Raw genomic sequence first — 20,450 nt, forward strand, 5'->3', positions numbered from 1 at the left:
TATCACCTCATACCTGTGAGAATGAGTATTATAAACAAACAAACAAACAGAAAATAAATGTTGAGAGGATGTAAAGAAATTAGAACTCTTAGGCACTGTTGGCAGGAACTCACAACAGTGCAGCCAACTATGGAAAACTGTGTGGAGACCCTTCAAAAATTAAAAACAGAACTAACATATGATCCAGCCATCCCACTTCTGGGTATGTATCCAAAATAATTGAAAGTAGAAGCTCAAAGAGATAACTGCATTTCCATGTTCAATGCAGCATTATACAAGAGCCCATAGTGGAAACAACCTAAACAACCATTGGATGAAAGCATAAAGAAAATGTGGATATTTAGACTATTGGCCAATGGACTGTTATTTAGCCTCAAAAAAGAAGGAAATTCTAACATAGGCTACATCATGGATGTACCTTGATGACTTTATGCTAAGGGAAATAAACCAGTCACAGGAGGACAAAAAATGTATAATTTTACGTGTATGAGGTGACTAAAATAGTCATCATCCTAGAAGCAGAGTAGGATGATGATTGCCAGATGTTGGAGGAGGTAGAAATACAGGGGTGCTGTTCAGTGGGTACAGACTTTCAGACATGCAAGATAAAAATGGTCTAGAGATTTTATGTACAACAATATGCATATAGTTAACATTACTGTACTATACACTCAAAAATTTGTTGAGAGAGTAAATTTTATGTTATGTGTTTTTATTACTACAACAAAAAAAATTCTTCCATGAGCCTATTGGCTTATTAGCATTTAAACTTCTCAGCTTTATATTTAAGATATGTCACAATCTGACTTCTAATTTTTTTTAAGACAGGTGGGTTTACTTCTGTCCTCCATCCCTGTGTTCATTTTCGTATCTCTCCTTCCTTGACTCTACTTGGCCAAATGCAACCCATCCAACTATAAATCCTAATTTTTCTGTAAAGTTTCTCAGAAAAATGGCCATGTTAGTCATTCTTTCCCCTTCTCCTGAGCTCCTTATTGTTCACTTATGTGCTGCCTAGTTATGCTTTTTTAACTTTTCACATGTGGAAATCTCACATTTTCAGAAAATTACAAGTTCCTAGCAGACAGAAGACCATGTTTTAATCTTGTTTTCAAGTAATTGCTTAACACAGTACATTGCTCATTGTACAAACTTGTAAGTATTTCTTAGCTAACTAAATGAAGTCCGGAGAATAAAATGATAAATAATATCAGAAACCTTGATTTAGCATATTAAACATGAGTCAGGGTGGAGTCCAGGTGATCTTAGAAAACTAGTTAGAGTTATACATTTTCCTCTTACACGTTAGCTCACCTCTGTACAGATGATCACATGACATTTTAATAATTCAGTGTGAAGGTTATTTCCATATATTGTGTAACATAACTTCACCAATAGTAGGCTTTCTCTAAAAACTTATCAGAGATGTTATACAATAGAAAATAACAGCCTGTTTTACCATCCCTAATTCCATAGTCAAGGTAACAACGCAAATCATTATAGCAACAAATAAATTATTCCTCTGTTTACTAGAGAACAGAGAATATTTATTGGGTACTCACTTCCTGCAGTAAGCAGCAAAGGATGTGGTTTTTCTAATGTTGTGGGATGCTTGAAAGCAGATGGCCAAATTGGGTAGCTCTTAAAAAACACTCGCTAAACTATGTTTTGTATCTATATACACATATACACATACATTCTCGCAATCAATAGAATTATAATAAACACAAGTTTCCAGTCTTAGTTTGAGGTTTTTAGTCAACTGGCAGAAAATGAAGAGAAAATAAAAGGCTTCTTTAGAGCTGTGCCAAATTGCTCTGGAAAGAACCCAATTGGTTTACAAATAGGGTAACCATGTATTTCACATAGAGTACACATAATTGTCTTGATGACCACCTTGCATAGCCTCAATGGAGCTTTAGCAATTTATATTGTCCCTACTTTCTAACAAGATATGTATATTAAAATAAAGGAAGTTTTAAGATGCTTCTATGACACAGTGCATGCTACTAAAGAAACTCATCATGCTAATAGGGTCAGTATGTTTGACTCTTTTTTCCCCTTCTGTTTCTAGAAACAACTTCAATAAAAATAGGAAGCACCAAGAAGAAAAACATAACCAGACCCCTCTTAAATTACAAGACAAAATCACATCCCTCTTTCTTTAAAATTTTCTGGTTCTTTTCGTTTTTTCTGAAATATTATTTTAAAATTCAGTGATATATAAACACTCAATTAGTCTAATGACTTTGTTGCTGATGGGGCTGCAAGTTCATGTTTACTGAATAAATTTAGATAAAGAATCCACAAAGTGATTATTACTCATTGGAAATTCGACCATTGGTATTCATTAAAATGTCTGGTTTTCATGGTTTTTGTCCCACTTTTAAATAATGTAATTCTAAGACTAAAATAAGGAATGAGAAGGAGTTTTAAAGATCACTGTTGTAATATTATTCAAAAGGTCAGTTGGATTTCTTCAGTTCTCTGGATTTTTCTTGACAAAACTTGAAGTGAAACAAAATTTCCAAAGTGAAACAAAATTTCCCAACTGAAAAGAATTTAGAAAGCTACCTGGTTCTTCACCTAGTATGATACACATTCTTGAAAACATTAAGTTTAATTATTACTTCCTCTTAAAGTAATTCTCAATTTTATAGAGTGGAATCTGTTTCTTAATTCTTTAGACTCTCATAGCACTTCACCAACTTTTTTGTATAGCATTTCTTAATAATTTTTGTGATTTTTTTTGGTATCTTTCACTAAACTGTTACCTCATTCAGGGAAGGAACCATAGTTTAGAAATCTTTATAATCTCGCATTTACTACTTGGCCAAACACATAAAAGAAACTCAATATATGTTAAATGAAGTACTAAATGAATGGATGAATGGTGTTTATATATGCATCAAGTTCAAGTATGCAGCAGGTAAAGTGCTAAACATTACAGAAGTTATCAACTCCATTCTTTTTTTTTTTTTTTTTTTTTTTTTTTTTTTTTTTTTTTTTTTTTTTTTTTATTTTTTTTTTTTTTTAAGATTTTTTATTTATTTATTTAACAGAGATAGAGACAGCCAGTGAGAGAGGGAACACAAGCAGGGGGAGTGGGAGAGGAAGAAGCAGGCTCATAGCGGAGGAGCCTGATGTGGGGCTCGATCCCATAACGCCAGGATCACGCCCTGAGCCGAAGGCAGACGCTCAACCGCTGTGCCACCCAGGCGCCCCTATCAACTCCATTCTTTATACTACCTTTCTCCCTCAACATCCCCTCATGTACTATTTCTACTTTAAAGCTTTGTTTACTGCTATTTATTATTTCTACCTTGATGTCAAACAGGTACCTCAAACTAAGTATACCCAGAATGAAACTCCTTGTATTCTCCATCCTCCAAACCTGCTCCTCTCAAGTCCCCTATTTAAGTTAATGACATCAGTAATCAAGTTGTAGTCTCAGCTTCCATAGTCTTCGGCTTCCCTTTCCCCCATCACCTTCATTTAATAAATTACCAAGTTGTATTGTTTCTATTTCCAAATAGCTTTCAAATACAGTTAATCAATAATCTATGCAGCCAATATCTACTGCATTCCTATTCTATGCTATGGATATTATTATGGTTATTGTGATGTTTATAAAATCAATTAGCTTCTTCTCTCAAAAGCTCATAGTCTAACAGAGGGATAAGCAAATCAGCAGTTATAATATATGAAGGTAGCTGCTTGATGGATTTTTTTTTTTTTTTTTAGGAATACAGAGAAAGGATATCTCGATCAGACTTGTAAGAAACAGAGTAAGCTTCCTGGACAATGTAGTATGTGATGTGTAAGTGTTAGCAAGTGAAGCAGGGCACAGGAAGATAGAGAGATAACCAGACAAAAAGAACAGCACACAGGAAGTTTTGAGATTTGAACAAGTATGGCACGGTTTGGTACTCTAAACAGTTTAGCTGGAGTAATGTTTTTGGAAGAGTGCTGGTAGATATGACTATAGATAATGGAGTTAAAGAGAGAGATTAGGTCATAAAGAGCCTTGTGAAAAAAGTAAGGAAGTACAAGCCTTAACCTGGAAGCTGTGGAGATCACTGGAGGATATAAGCAAAAGAGTGATATGATAAGATCTGTACTTTACAAACATTATTTCATCAGCAGTTTGGAAGCAGATTTGAAGAAATGCCAGGCTGGAGGCTGGAAGAACAAATGAAGGATTATTACTAATGCTGGTGAAAAATAAAAAGGGCCTAAACTACAACATTGGCAGTGAGAATGGTTTTAAGGGCAAAGGGGAAATTTTGGTTCAAGGGAGAGATCAGTAGAAAGGTGATAATTGATGGCATGAAGTTATTCAGGAGTTAGAGGAGAAATTTTGATGCAAAACATCTGTGGAACTTGAATACTGAGGAAGAGGAGGAATATTTCTTCTATGGAGACATAAAAGAAGGGAGAAAATTATATATATGGAAAATTTGTAGGTGGCCAATAGGGTTGCCAGATAAAATACAGGATGCCCAGTTAAGTTTGAATTTCATATAAACAATGAATAACTTAAGAGTAAGTATGTTCCACATACTGCACTTCCACCTTCTCATAAGCTTCCTTTTCCTGAATGCCATACATCTCCCTTGTCTGTATGCAAATTCCTACTCATTTGTCATGTCAGCTCAAGTGCTACTTTCTCTGCAAAGCATAATCTGAATTCCCTATCCCATTATTTGCACAGTATTACATAGTGTATATTATTCATATGGTCATTATAAAGGTTTTCTTGCATATCGTTCTCTAGATTATAAGTTTTTGAAAGTAGGGATCAACACTTTTCATTTTTGTAGATGGTCTAGCATCTAGCACAATGGCTATGTCATGTAAGAGTAGTCAATAAATAATTGCTGACTGGATGTTCTGTTTCAGATCTTTATAATTCTTTTCTCTTTGTCTAGTTTATCTCCTTACCTTCAGTTTCCCTCCTATTTAAACCATCCTCCATGCTGAATGAAAGGTATCTTTTTAAAACATAAATCACCTAGGACATTTTACTACTTTAATATCTTCAATTGTTTCATGATGCCCGTGGATAAAGTGGAAACACTTTAGCATGGTATTGAATGTTTTCCACAGTTTCATCCCAAAGCTAAGTGGTTAAGAACTCAGACTTTGAAATCACATCTGGGTTAGAATCCTGACTAAATCACTTGAGAGTTACATGCCAGTGAGGCAATAATTTAACCATCTGTAAAATGGAGACAATACCTAGCAACTAATGCTGTTGTGAAGATTAAATGAGATGCATATAAGACATTTACTATAGTGCTATAGTACTTAACACTATAGTACACTAACAAATATAATTATTAATATCCTTTCCAGCTTCATCTCCTCTCACTTCCTCTATACTCACACTAAACTTCTACAGTGGCAATACTGTACATCATAACCTGTCCATTCTCTAAACTTCAGGCTACTTCATCCTTTCATGTCTTTATTAACAATACTTTATTTGTTTACAATGCTCGTTCTATGTGAGTCTGCATGGTAAAGAGTCCTCAACAAAATGAACCCAAAGATATCTAAACCAAACATATTTTAATTAAAAATATTATAATTAAAATGGCAGAAGTTAAAGACAGAATCTTAAAAACAGCTAGAGAGGGCACCTGGGTGGTTCGGTTGGTTAAGCATTCACCTCCGGACTTCAGCTTATGTCATGGTCTCAGAGTTGTGAGATCAAGCCCCGTATTGGTCTCTGTGCTGGGCATGGGAACTGCTTTGGATTATCTTTCTCCCTTTCCCTCTACCTCTACTACCCCTAGATCACACACACACACACACTCCCTTTATAAATAAATAAATAAATAAATAAATAAATAAATAAATAAAGGCAGCAAGAGAAAAAAACAAATAATCACATACAAGGGAAACACCATAAGACTGTCAGTTAATTTTTCAGCAGAAACTCTTGGAGCTCTGAAGGGAGTAGCAGGATATATTGAAAGTGCTAAAAGGGGAAAATTTACAACCAAGAATACTCTACCCAGCAAGGTTATCATCCAGAAGTGGAGGAGAGATGAAGAGTTTCCCAGACAAGGAAACTAAAGAAGTTAACAGCACTAAGGTGGCCTTACAAGAAATGTTAAAGAGCCCTGACAAAGAAAAGTCCCTAATTGGAAATAAGAAAATATATGAAAGAAAAAAATCCCACTGGTAAAGGCAAATATATATGGTAAAGGGGTAGATTAGCCACTTAAAAAGTTATATGAACATTTAAAGACAAAAATAGTAAAATCAACTATAAATATAGTAAGTAGTTAAGGGGTACATGAACTAAAAAGATGTAAAGCCAAAAAACTTAAAACTGGGGGATGGAAAAGATGTAGTGCTATTAGAATGTATTTGAACTTAAGCAACTATCAGCTTAAAACAGACTGCTATATATAAGGTCAATACATACAAACTTCACAGTAATCAAAAACCAAAATCCTACATAACACAAAAGAAAAACATCAAAACACAAGAGAAGAGACCAATAGAAGAAAGGAAAAGAGAACTAAAAACAAAACAAAACAAAAACAAACAAAAAACAGACCAGGAAACAATGAACAAAATGGCAATAAGTACATACCTATCAATAATTACTTTAAATATAAATGGACTAAACACTCTAATTAAAAGCTATAGGGTGATTGAATGGAAAAGAAAAACAAGGTTCATCTATATGCTGCCAACAAGAGACTCACTTCAGGTCTAAAGACATATATAGAACTAAAAGTGAAAGAATGGAAAGAGATATTCCACACAAACGCAAATGAAAACTGGAGTAGTAATACCTATAAAAGACAAAATGGATTTTAAAACAAAAACTGTAACAAAAATAAAAGAATGGCATTACATAGTGATAAAGGGATAAATCCAAGAAGAGGACATAACATTCATAAATATTTATGCATCCAACATAGAAGCACCTAAATCTATAAAGCAAATATTAACAGATATAAAGGGAGAAAAAAATAGGAAGAGATTTTAATATCCTACTTACATCAATGGATAGATCATCTGGACATAAAATTAATAAGGAAACACTGGCCTTAAACAACACATTAGATCAGATGAATAACACATTAGACCAGATGGACTTAATAGATATACATATGGAATATTTCATCTGAAAACTGTGGAAAACACATCCTTTTCAAATGCACATGGAACATTCTCTATAAGAGGTCACTTATTAGGCTACAAAATAAGTTTCAATAAATTCAAAAAGATTAAAATTGTATCAGACCTCTTTTCTGACCACAACAACATGAAACTAGAAATCAATTACATGAAGAAAAATAGAAAAAACACAAACACATAGAGACTAAACAACACACTACTAGACAGCCAATGGGTCAACAAAGAAATCAAAGATGAAATTAAAAAATACCTTGAGACAAATGAAAATAGAAACATAACTTTCCAAAATCCATGGCACAGAGCAAAAGCTGTTCTGAGAGGGAAGTCCACAGCAATACAGGCCTACTTCAAGAAACAGGAAAAATCCAAAATAAATAATCTATCTTTACACCTAATGGAACTAGAAAATAAGCATAGAAAGCCCAAAGATAACAGAAGGAAAGAAATAATAAAGATCAGAGTGGAAATAAATGAAATAGAGACTAAACAATAATTTAAAAGATCAATGAAACTAAAAGCTGGTTCTTTGAAAAGGTTTAAAAATATTGACAAATGTCTAGTAACATCAAGAAAAAAGAGAGAGAGCTCAAATAAAGTAAGAATGAAGGAGGAGAAAACATAGGCAGTACACTTTTTGACATCAGCCTTAGCAACACTTTTTTGGCAAAGCAACAAAAGCTAAAATAAACAAATGGAATTATATCAAGCTAAAATGCTTTTGCACTAAAGAAAACCATTAACAACAAGAAAGGCAACCTACTGAATGAGAGAAAATACTTGCAAATCACATATTGGATAAAAGGTTAATATCCAAAATACATAAAGAACTTACACAAATTTTTAAGATTTTATTTATTTGAGAGAGAGACAGCGTGCACATGAGCAGGGGGGAGGGACAGAGGGAAAGGGAGGAGACCTCTCCTGAGTAGGGAGTACAACATGGGGCTCCATCCCAGGACCCTGAGATCATGACCTGAGCCAAAGGCAGATGCTTAACTGACTGAGCCACCCAGGCTCCCCTACACAATTTAATATAAAAAGCAAATAAACAACCTGGTTAAAAAAATGGGCAGAGAACTTGAATAGACAATTTCCCAAAGAAGACATACAGGTGGCAACAGGCATATGAAAAAATGTACAACATCACTAATTACCTGGAAAATGCAAGTCAAAAGCATAGTGAGATGTCACCTCACACCTCTCAGATTGGCTATTACCAAAAAGACAAAAAGTAAGTGTTGGCAATGATTGGAGAAAAGAGAACCCTTGTACAGAGTTGATAAGAATGTAAATTGGTGCAGTCACTATGGAAAACAGTATGGAGATTCCTCAAGACATTAAAAATAGAACTACCCTATGACCCAGCAATTGCACTACTAGGTATTTATCCCAAAGCTACAGATGTAGTGAAAAGAAGGGGCACATGCACCCCAACGTTCATAGCAGTGATGTCCACAATAGCCAAACTGTGGTAGGAGCCAAGATGTCCTTCAACAGATGAATGGATAAAGAAGATATGGTTCATATATACAATGGAATATTACTCAGCCATCAGAAAGGATGAATACCCGCCATTTGCACTGACATGGGTGGAACTGGAGGAGATTATGCTAACTGAAATAGGTCAAGCAGAGAAAGACAATTATCATAAGGTTTCACTTATATGTGGAACATAAGGACCACAGGGGAAAGGAGAGAAAACTGAATGGGAAGAAATTAGAGAGGGAGACAAACCATGAGAGACTCTGGACTCCAGGAAACAAACTGAGGGTTACAGAAGGGAGGGGAGTAGGTGGATAGGGTAACTGAGTAATGAGTATTAAGGAGGGCATGTGTCGTGATGAGCACTGAGTGAATTGTTGAACATTACGTCAAAAACTAATGATGTACTATATGTTGGCTAACTGAACATAATAAAAAAAATTAAAATAGAACTATCATATGATTCAATAATTCCACTTCTAGATATTTACCCAAACAAAATGAAAACACCAATTCAGAGATATACATACCCCTATGTTCATTGCAGCATTATCTGCAATAGCCAAATATGAAAGCAATCTAAGTGTCCATTGATAGATGAGTGGATAAAAAAGATAAGATAGATATATATAACAAAATATTACTCCACCATAAAAAAGAATGAAATCTTGCCATTTGTGACAACATGGATGGACCTAGAGGGTATTATACTAAGTGAAATAAGTCAGACAAAGACAAATATCATATGATTTCACTTACCGTAGAATCTAGAAAACAAAAATGAACAAATAAAACAAAACAGAAACAGACTCACAGATACAGGAACAAACTGTTGATTACCACAGAGGAGAGAGGTCAGGGCAGGGAGGCAAAATACGTGAAGGACTTAAGAGTTATAAACTTCTAGTTATGAAATAGCAAGTCATGGGGAGATCATGTACTGAATAGAGAATAAAGTCAATAATATTTCAATAACTTTATACGGTGACAGATAGTAACTACACTTTATTGTGATCATTTCATAATATATAAAGTTGTCAAATCACTATGATGTACATAGGAAACTAACAGGGGTATGTCATAACTATAGTTTAATAAATAAAATTTAAAAAGAAAGAAATTTTGCTAACTTCCAGTAATATATATGTGAAAACAGTAAAGGAAGTTAAAAATGCTTAGGGTTCTTCAGTTATTTTGTGCTATGTGTAAATTCCCGGACACTGTAGCCTTTCTCGTATTTTAATCAGAGGATATTTTATGGTTTCAATGGCCAGAAAACTCTCACCCATTTATCATGGGTTATGGCTTTTTAGGTTTTTTTCATCTCTTCCAAGAAATCCTTTTTCAGTGATTTATGTTTTTTGAAAATATTATCCACCTAATCTATGTCCATACCAAACAAGGAAAATCATTTTCAATGACCTGAACCGAAGAAGTTGGATAATATACTGTAATTAAACAAAGGGTGCTGAAAGAATAACCAAACATGCAAGCTACTTGCAGATTATCTTGAAATAAGCTCTACAGCTATAAAATATCCAGACATGTTCTGATATTTCTAAAGTCTTTTTTTAACCATTCATTGAAATTTGAGATTAGAAAACTCTAGATATAATAGTTTTTTCTTTTTCTTTCCTTCTCTTTCTTTCTTTCCTTTCTTTTCTTTTTTTTTTTTTTTTTTTTTTTTTTTTTTTTACCTTTGATCCTTCAGGGCCATTTTGTCCAGGAATCCCAATATCTCCTGGAAAACCCTAGGGAACATAAAAATGTAGAGAATTTACTCAAGAGCCATTACCACAACTCTATTAAGCATATAAAAATTTCCTTTGCCATTCTCTCATTCCCAGTTAAACAATTTAGACTGCTTAAAAACTGAGTATTAAAGGTGAATTATTAGGCAGTTATTTAACACTGGAATACAAAACTGACAAAGTGTACTGAAAAAGAACTTACTTCACCAGTTATTCACAATCTTCAGACCCAAAGAATATTCTCTAATCCAGTCTAAGAGAACCAAAGTCTTATTCCAAAACCATCCACAACATGGAAAGAAGGCAAAAAGTTTCCTAATAGGTCCTTTTCAATGACCTATGGGACACATGGCCACCCAAAGATTAGGGGAATGTAATTTGTTAGATTTGTTGTTTACTAACTATATGTTAACTTGTAGATTTTTGTTAGATAGAAATGCAAATAACTTCTGTCTGGTGAAAAAAATAACCATAAAGGTTATAGGTTAATATACAGGATATTAATCAGCTTTGTATCTAATTTAAGTATCTTATCCTAACATTCCTATATTTAATAGTCAATACCTAGATCCTCAAATGCTCCTAGAACTCATCTTAACATTTAACTGGTTTCATCATTAATTAGTGAGTTCAAAAAAAATTTTCACCCATGTTTACTTTATACTTGCCTGAGAATCACAATTTTACCTTTCTGGAAGTTGTATTTTAGCAGCCTAAAATAGTTGGCTCAAGAAATAGAAAGGAGCTGTAGTGTTAAATAAAATCTGTGCTGGCGAAAGGCCTAGAATGTTGCTCTAAAATGGTTAGATCAATCAATGTTTTTGCTGAAATAATGAATTAGAATGTGATTCATCATGATCAGTTTCAATAATGAGAATAAGCTAGTAAGTACAGTTTTACTTCTATTGATTTTGTCAAACATAAACCTGTTTCAGTATTTCCTGTTGACTTGGGCAAAGGAACAGAAGGTAAGATGAGTGTAAAAGTCAGCATCTTTTTAAAAAAAAATTTTATTTATTTGAGAGAGAAAGAGAATGAGCAGGAGGAGGGGCAGAAGGAGAAGCAGACTCCCTGATGAGCAGGAGCCCACTGTGGGGCTCCAATCCAGAACCCTGAGATCATGACCTTGAGCCAAAGTCAGATGCTTAACCAACTGAGGCACCAGGCACCCCAAGAATCAGCAACTTAAAAGGTAAAAGTTGCAAGTAAATATGAATGTGAGCTAGAAAAGGTAGTTCAGTAAAGAAGTAAATATCATGGTAATAAAAATGACCACAAGAACTGCAGGGTTGATTCTGGAATACTCATCCTGGAAAGAAAAACAAATCAAAAGAAAGTGATACTAACTCATCCAGTCCAGATTAGGACAGAAATGGCACAAAAACAGACACATAGACCAATGGAACAGAATACAGACTCCAGAAATGGACCCTCGACTCTATGGTCAACTAATCTTTGACAAAGCACAATGTGAGACAGGAATCCATCAAAATCACAGAGGAGAACATAGGCTGTAAGCTCTCCGACATTGGCCACAGCAACTTCTTTCAAGACACCACTCTCTCACACCATACACAAAGATAAACTCCAAGTGGATGAAAGACCTCAATGTGAGACAGGAATCCATCAAAATCACAGAGGAGAACATAGGCTGTAAGCTCTCCGACATTGGCCACAGCAACTTCTTTCAAGACACATCTCCAAAGGCAAGGGAAACAAAAGAAAAAATGAACTTTTGGGACTTCATCAAGATAAACAGTTTCTGCACAGCAAAGGAAACAGTCATCAAAACAAAGAGGCAACCCACAGAATAGGAGAAGATATTTGCAAATGAAACTACAGGTAAAAGGCTGGTATCCAAAATCTATAAAGAACTTCTCAAACTCAATACATGAGAAACAAATAATCAAATCAAAAAATGGGCACAAGATAAACAGTTTCTGCACAGCAAAGGAAACATACAAATGGCTAAGAGACACATGAAAAAATGTTCAAAATCATTAGCCATCAGGGAAATTCAAATCAAAACCACATTGAGATAACACCAGTTAGAATGGCAAAAATTGACAAGGTAAGAAACAACAAATGTTGGAGAGGATGTGGAGAAAAGGGAACCCTCTTACACTATTGGTGGGAATGCAAGTTGGTACAGCTACTTTGGAAAACAGTGTGGAGGTCCCTCAAAAAGTTATAAATAGAGCTACCCTCGGACACAGCAATTGCACTTCTAGGTATTTATCCCAAAGATACAGATGTAGTGAAGAGAAGAGCCATATGCACCCCAATGTTCATAGCAGCACTGTCCACAATAGCTAAACTCTGGAAGGAGCTGAGATGCCCTTCAATAGATGAATGGATAAAGAAGATGTGGTCCATATATACAATGGAATATTACTCAGCCATCAGAAAGAACGATTGCCCAACCATTTGCAGCAACATGGACGGGACTGGAGGAGATTATGCTAAGTGAAAAAAGTCAAGCAGAGAAAGACAATTATCATATGGTTTCACCCATTTGTGGTACATAAGAAATAGCAGGGAGATCGGTAGGAGAAGGAAGGGAAGAATGAAAGGGGGTAAACAGAAGGGGGGATGAACCACGATGAGACTATGGACTCTGGGAAACAAACTAAGGGTTTCAGAGGGGAGGGGAGTGGGGGGTTGGGGTTGCCCAGTGATGGGCATTAAGGAGGGCACATATTGCATGGAGCACTGGGTGTTATACGCAAACAATGAATCATGGAACACTACATCAAAAACTAATGATGTACTGTATGGTGACTAACATAACACAATAAAAAATTAAAAAATAAGGATTAGGACAGAAATACCTTGACTTTTATTTAAAACTTGTATTCTATGGAGAAAAATATTACTTAGGGGCATTTCTAGCAAGAGAAAAGACAGTGATAACAGAAAAACTGGTCACAGGATCAGATTTAAGTTTGGGAATAGAATGTTTAATACAGACTTATTGACTGTTTTTCTAATTAAAGAAAAATTCAGGTTCACCTATGCCTTCTCTGCCTAAATCATTTTCCCTCATCTTTCTTCACCTGGAAGACTTAAATATTTTAAATAGAAAATTGAATAATATTTTTCCAAGTTTTTATTTAAATTCCAGCTAGTTAACATACAGTGCAATATTACTTTTAGGTGTAGAATTTAGTGTTTCATCACTTACATACAAGACCCAGTGCTCATCACAAGTGTCCTCCTTAATACCCATCACCTGTTTAACCCATCTCCCTGCCCACCTCCCCTCCAGTAACCATCAGTTTGCTCTCTATAGTCAAATTATGGAAGGAGCCCAAATATCCATTGAATAATGAATGGATAAAGAGGATGTGGGGTGCATATATATATAAAGGAATATTGCTCAGCCATGAAAGAAATAAAATCTTGCCATTTGCAATGACAGGGATGGAGCTACAGAGTATTATGCTAAGTGAAATAAGTCAGCCAGAGAAAGACAAATACCATATGATTTCATTCATACGTGGAATTTAAGAAACAAAATAAATGAACATAAGAGGGGGAAAAAACAGACAAACCAAAAAAATTGAATAATATTTTGCTTCTTTGATCCCCAAACCATGAGTTAGGTCTTTTCTAAGAACTCTCACACCATCCTAGAATCCTACAAGGTCACTTAATGTAGTGTCATGGCTTATATTATTTTCCTCATCAGATTGTAAACTCCTCGAAGGCAGTTTTATGTCTTACGAACTATAATATTTCCAGCAAGTGGTACAACACCTGGCACATAGTAAGTGCTAAGTAAGTTATTTTATTGTTGTTATTGTCAAGTGACTGACTTGTTTCTTTTTTGGGAAAAAAAAAAGACAACAAATATGATAGCTACTTTTGACCCTGGGTACTGGTTTACAACCACTGGTTCAGAGCATTCCCATGGATAAATTCATAGCTCCTGTCCATCCGCCAGATAAGGATGGAGAACAGAGGGGGCTTGAAGAGGATCCCACTGAGCAAATATGGGATAATATGAACTTCAATAAGGATAAGAATTCCAATGGATTGAAACATATCAAATATGCTTAAATTCATGAATTTGTAATGATACAACAATTAAAGAACTGCCCACTTTTACAGGATGAAAGGAAGTCAACTCTGTATTTTGAAAACTAGTAAAGAAAGGTGAAGAATCAAGCATTTATTCTACTTTTCCCATATATACTGTGCCACTACTAACCAAATAGTAGACGAGGGGATGTATTGAGCCAATGAATAAAAAAGAAATGATAGAGAAAATAATCTTCATTTTGCAATCCCCTAAATCTAATACATCTGGGCAGCTGAATTATCAACTGTTACTTACATCATAAAAAAAAGAGAGATATAACTAGACATTATGCATTCTTTTTTTTTAAGATTTTATTTATTTATTTGACAGACAGAGAGACAGCCAGCAAGAGAAGGAACACAAGCAGGGGGAGTGGGAGAGGAAGCAGCAGGCTCCCAGTGGAGGAGCCTGATGTGGGGATCACACCCTGGGCCGAAGGCAGAGGCTTAACGACTGAGCCGCCCAGGTGCCCCGACATTATGCACTTTCTGATGAAAGAATACAGTATCACCTATAGTCTCACAAAAACAAACAAACAAAACTGAATATGTCCAGGCCTCTGTATGTGACTACCCAGGTCATATGACTGGGGATCTTTAACCGTTGAATTGTAAGGGGGAAAAGGGGACTGGAAAGAGAGCTTGTAGACTGAAAGACATATTAACAAAATAGCCTACACTACAGTTTTAAAAGATGCACACTTGAATGACAAACCATAAAAGAAAAAAGCACAGCCAACTTTTGGGAGGAGAGAAAGGCTTGTGGTTGGGCTGGAATCCAAAAAATCTTCTGGGGATAACCGGCAGTTCTATTCCTGATCTGGGCAGTAGTTACAATAGTTTGTCTTACAACTGTTTGTGATATACCTTTGTTTCATATAGCTTTTGCATCTGTGTTTTATTTTTCAAAAAACAATAAGAAAAAGTTACAGAGGTGACTTCTGGGTAGACATGGAATATATATAATATATAATGCACACGCACACAATGGACTATTGGCCATAAAAAAGAATGAAATCTTGCCATTTACAATGATATGGATGGAGCTAGGGAGTATTATGCTGAGTGAAAGAAGTCAGTCAGAGAAAGACAAACACCATATAATTTCACTCATATATGAAATCTAAAAACGAAACAAACAAGCAAAGGGATAAAAAAGAGAGGGAAAGCAAGAAACAGACTCTTAACTACAGAGAAAAAACTGACGGTTACCTGAGGGGAGAGGGTGGAGGTGGATTAAATAGGTGATGGGTATTAAGGAGGGCACTTGTGATGAGCGCTGGGTGTTCTATGTTAAGTGATGAATCACTAAATTCTACACCTGGAACTAATATTACATTGCATGTTAACTGGAATTTATTTTTTTTATTTTTTTTTATAGATTTTATTTATTTATTTGACAGAGATAGAGACAGTCAGCGAGAGAGGGAACACAAGCAGGGGGAGTGGGAGAGGAAGAAGCAGGCTCATAGCAGAAGAGCCTGATGTGGGGCTTGATCCCATAACGCCGAGATCACGCCCTGAGCCGAAGGCAGACGCCCAACCGCTGTGCCACCCAGGCGCCCCTTAACTGGAATTTAAATAAAAATTTTTAAAAAGTTTTAAAAAGATGTTGATAATCTGATCTTTTAAAAAGATACTGATAATCTGATCTTATGTCATTCAAATATTTTTAAATTAAAACTTTATTTGAAAGTTCAGAAACATATCAGCACAGCTATTAAAAGGAGAAAAAACAATCTCTATTTTCTTCTCAAATAGGATACCTTAGAAACAACCAGAGAACATTTTTATTACGTTAAAAGTTTCAATCTGGGTTACTACCAAGTGGATCTTACCTTTTAAATAATAGATTTTAAATATAAAAATTAGAATTAACTGGCTCAACAGAACTTTAATGAAAATATATGTATATAAAATAATTTTTTTTGACTCTCAAATTTAACATTCAAAATGTAAATCAAATGGCAGGACATGGCTGTCCTTGCCAAATAGCAACATTTCAAAGAACTTACAGACTGAAAGACAAAAAGTACATCATTCAGAGTATAATTTCCATTAAAAAATCATGTTGGCATGAAACTATACAGGGAAAAAATTAAAAATAGAAATCTGATAAAGATGCTTTCATTCATTTTAATTTGGAATAATCTGGAAAACTTTGAAAAGTCAAAATGTTTTTTCCCACAATGTGTTTCATTATCTCATTATCTCAGTTAAGTCATCACATCACAATTGAAAATACACCATCTTAGTGAAAGGAGAAGAAAGAGCAGCCTCACCTCTGGTGCCTTTATTTTTAGCTGAGATATAACTGACATATAACATATTAATTTCATCTATAAAACATTCATTCAAATACATATATATTGTAAAATGCTTACCACAATGTCTAGTTAACATCTATCACTACAAATGGTTATAATTTTTTTTACCTTATGATGAGAACTTTTAAGATCTACTCCCTTAATAACCTTTGGCAGTAGTTAGAAGTTTGGAAACTAGAGTGTCCTAATGAAGCATGAGATGCTCCGTGACATACATTGAGCACTTTAGTATTTCTTTGATAAGAGTTATAAAGTCTCTGTTTTCTACTGAAATATATAGTCCTTCCAGTTAAAAAGTGGTTAAAAATGGTAAATGGATAAACAATCTACAAATAAGTAAATCCAATGGATAAACTAATTACAGTGTATCGGAAAATGAAAAAACCTGGACGTGGCAACCTGGATGAATACTGAATGTGTTCTATATTCTTGGCTCTTTTGTCATAGATTAATTGACTGCATATGGGTGGGTTTATTTCTAGGCTTTCTATTCTGTTCCACTGATCTATGTGTCTGTTTTTATGCCCATACCATACTGTTTTGATTTCTATAACTACGTAACATACTTTGAAATCGGGAGTGTGATGCCTCCCTCCAGCCTTGATGTTCTTTCTCAATATTGCTTTTGCATTTAGAGGTCACCTGTGGTTCCATATACATTTTAGGACTGTTTGTTCTATTTCTGTGAAAAATACTATTAGAATTTTGATAGAGGTTTTCACTAAGTCTGTAGATAGATTTGGGTAGTATGGACATTTTAACAGTATTAATTCTTTCAATCCATGAGCATGGAATATCTTTACACTTTATGTGTGTCTTCTTCAATTTCTTTCATCAACGTCTTACAATTTTCAGTGTAGATGTCATTCGTCTCCTCAGCTAAATTTATCCCTAGAGATTTTATTCTTTTTGATGCAATTGTAAATGGGATTGTTTTCTAATTTTCTCTTTTTGATAGCTCATTATTCATGTACAGGAACACAAGTAATTTTTTATGTCAAATTTATATACCTTCTTTCTTTTAAAAAGATTTTATTTATTTATTCGACAGAGATAGAGACAGCCAGCGAGAGAGGGAACACAAGCAGGGGGAGTGGGAGAGAAAGAAGCAGGCTCATAGTGGAGGAGCCTGATGTGGGGCTCGATCCCTTAACACTGGGATTACGCCCTGAGCTGAAGGCAGACGCTTAACCGCTGTGGCACCCAGGCGCCCCAGAATTTATATATCTTAATAGGAATAGTCTTATCACCAATTTTTATCAAGAAGCAGAAAACTGAAGTGGCTTTAAAAATAGTAAGTCTTCTATTTTCAGACTCCTCACATCCATTTAACAGCACTGATAAGAGTGACTCAGCATTCTCTCCAGTAATACCAATGTTTTATTATTCTCTAATCACTAAAGGCTGGAGACACATTCGCATGCATTTTTTTAAAAGCAAAAACCTGGGAACCAAAGTACTAGCAGACTCCATCAATTTCTTGGGAAATCATAAGGGTAACATATGGTCATTCTTATTTTAGTAGTAGATAGAAGTTTAGAAGCTATAGTGTCCTATTGGAGTAAGTACATGATGCTCGATGGCATACATTGAACACGTTAGCATTTCTTTGATAAGAGTTGCAAAGTCTCTGTTTCCTACCAAAAAAAAAAAAAAAATAGTCGTTCCAGTTAAAAAATGGTTAAAAATGACAAACAGGGTATTGGTGGCTTCCAAGCGATAGAGTGGCACAGCACAAAATCGCAACTTCTAGAAGTCTGCTCAGGTGAGGAACGTCGCTCAGGGGGCTAAGTAGGGGTGGAATCCTCGCTGGGACAGTATGGTCTCAGGACCCTCAGGATCACAGAAAGATGGGGGGGGTGCCTGAGTGCCGCAGAGCTCCCAGGTGTCTGAGTGGGGAAGCCCGTCACAGAGTGAGTCCGGGAGTGGGCTCTCAGCTCAGGGTTGCCATAAACGATCATCTGCAGCACCGTCGGGCCGCTGCGCTTCAAGCAGGGTCCCCATAAGCAGCAGATCCAGGGAGACTCCCCTTCCTCCCCTGGGGAGGAGAGGCACGATAGCCCACCACAGGAATCTACTAGGTTTGGAGACTCCACGTGAGGCCGTGTGCCAGACATAGAAACACTCGGTCACAGGCCGGGTGAGCATACAGTGCAGCCGGAGACCAGGGAGACAGGAGTGATTAACTGTTTTTCTCTGAGGACGCATTTAGGAGTGGAGGCCAGAGCTCTCAGCTCCAGGGCCAGAGATTGTGAGGCCGCCATTTTCATTCTCATCCTCTAAAGCTGGGTGGAAATCCTTCAGGGAACAAAAGCCATGTAGAGAAAACTGAGCAGATGACTTAACCAGGCCCAATTCTGCCCAGGGCAAAGACATCTGAGAATCAGTGCAACAGGCCCCTCCCCCAGAAGATCAGCAAGAATGTCCAGCAAAGACCAAGTTTACCCATCAATGAGAACTACAAAACTCCAATGCAGGGGAATACAGCACAAAGAATTCATGGCTTTTTCCCCATGATTCTTCAGTCTTTCAACTTTAATTTTTTAAATTGTCTTTATTTTTTTCTTCTTTTTCTTTTAAATTTTTCTTGTTTCCTTTTTCAATCAACTTATTTTAACAACTTCTTTTTTAAAAATCTTTTAATTTTCATTTTTACAGTCACATTCTATCCCTTCATTGTATTCAACCTTATTTTATATATATATATTTTTTTCTTTCTTTCTTTAAAATTTTGGGATGCAGTTTCTTCTAACAGACCAAAATACACCTCAAATCTAGTATATGGCTCTGTTCTATTCACCTACCTGATCATATTATCTCTCTCTTTTTTTTTTTTAGTTCTTCCATTTTCCTTTCTGGTTTGTTGGGTTTTTAAATTTTGTTTTGTTAAAGGTTTTTTTTAAAATTTTCATCTTTATAGTTATTCTATCCTCTCAATGTATTTAATTTTATTTTTGTATATATAAGTTTTTCTTTCTTTACAATTTTGAGATGTAGTTTCCTCTAACAAACTGAACAAAATACTCTCAGGAGATAGTGTATTGCTCTCTTCTGTTCACTTCTGTTTATATCACTTCCTTTTTGTTATTGTTGTTTTTTTCTTTTTTTGTTTTTTCTTTAATTTCCATTTTTACAGTTACATTCTATGCTTTCATTGTATTTAATTTTATTTTTGTACATATAGAAGTTTTTCTGTTGTTACAATTTTGGCATCTAGTTTTCTAAAAAAACAGACCAAAATACATGCAGAATCCAGCATATTGCCCTATTCTGTATTCTTTTTTTTCTCCCCCCTGGTTTCAGGTCTCTTCTGAGTTGTTTAGTGTACATTTTTCTGGGGTCATTGTTGTCCTTTTAGTATTTTGTTCTCTCATTCATCTATTCTTCTGTGAACAGAATGACAAGACGGAAAAACTCACTTCAAAAAAAGAGAACAAGAGGAAGTACTGACTGCCAGGGACCTAATCAATATGGACATTAGTAAGATGTCTGGAGTAGAGCTCAGAAGATGATATAAAGATACTAGCTGGGCTTGAAAAAAGCGTAGAAGACACTAGAGAATCCCTTTCTGGAGAAATAAAAGAACTAAAATCTAACCAAGTTGAAATCAAAAGGCTATTAATGAGATGCAATAAAAAATGGA

The 20,450-nt window shown here is 35.3% G+C and overlaps 1 protein-coding gene across 2 annotated transcripts in view; it reads right to left on the bottom strand.

The window, feature by feature from the left end:
- COL24A1 (collagen type XXIV alpha 1 chain) overlaps positions 1–20,450 on the bottom strand; it is a 380,233-nt gene that overhangs the window by 217,528 nt on the left and 142,255 nt on the right. For both annotated transcript variants that reach the window (XM_034653815.1, XM_034653814.1), the window contains exon 22: positions 10,344–10,397. In XM_034653815.1, coding sequence (XP_034509706.1) covers positions 10,344–10,397 — 54 coding nt within the window. The remainder of the gene's footprint in view (positions 1–10,343; positions 10,398–20,450) is intronic.

The sequence above is a fragment of the Ailuropoda melanoleuca genome, chromosome 2 (genome assembly GCF_002007445.2).
Source record: "Ailuropoda melanoleuca isolate Jingjing chromosome 2, ASM200744v2, whole genome shotgun sequence".
In the NCBI taxonomy this organism is placed as follows: Eukaryota; Metazoa; Chordata; class Mammalia; order Carnivora; family Ursidae; genus Ailuropoda; species Ailuropoda melanoleuca.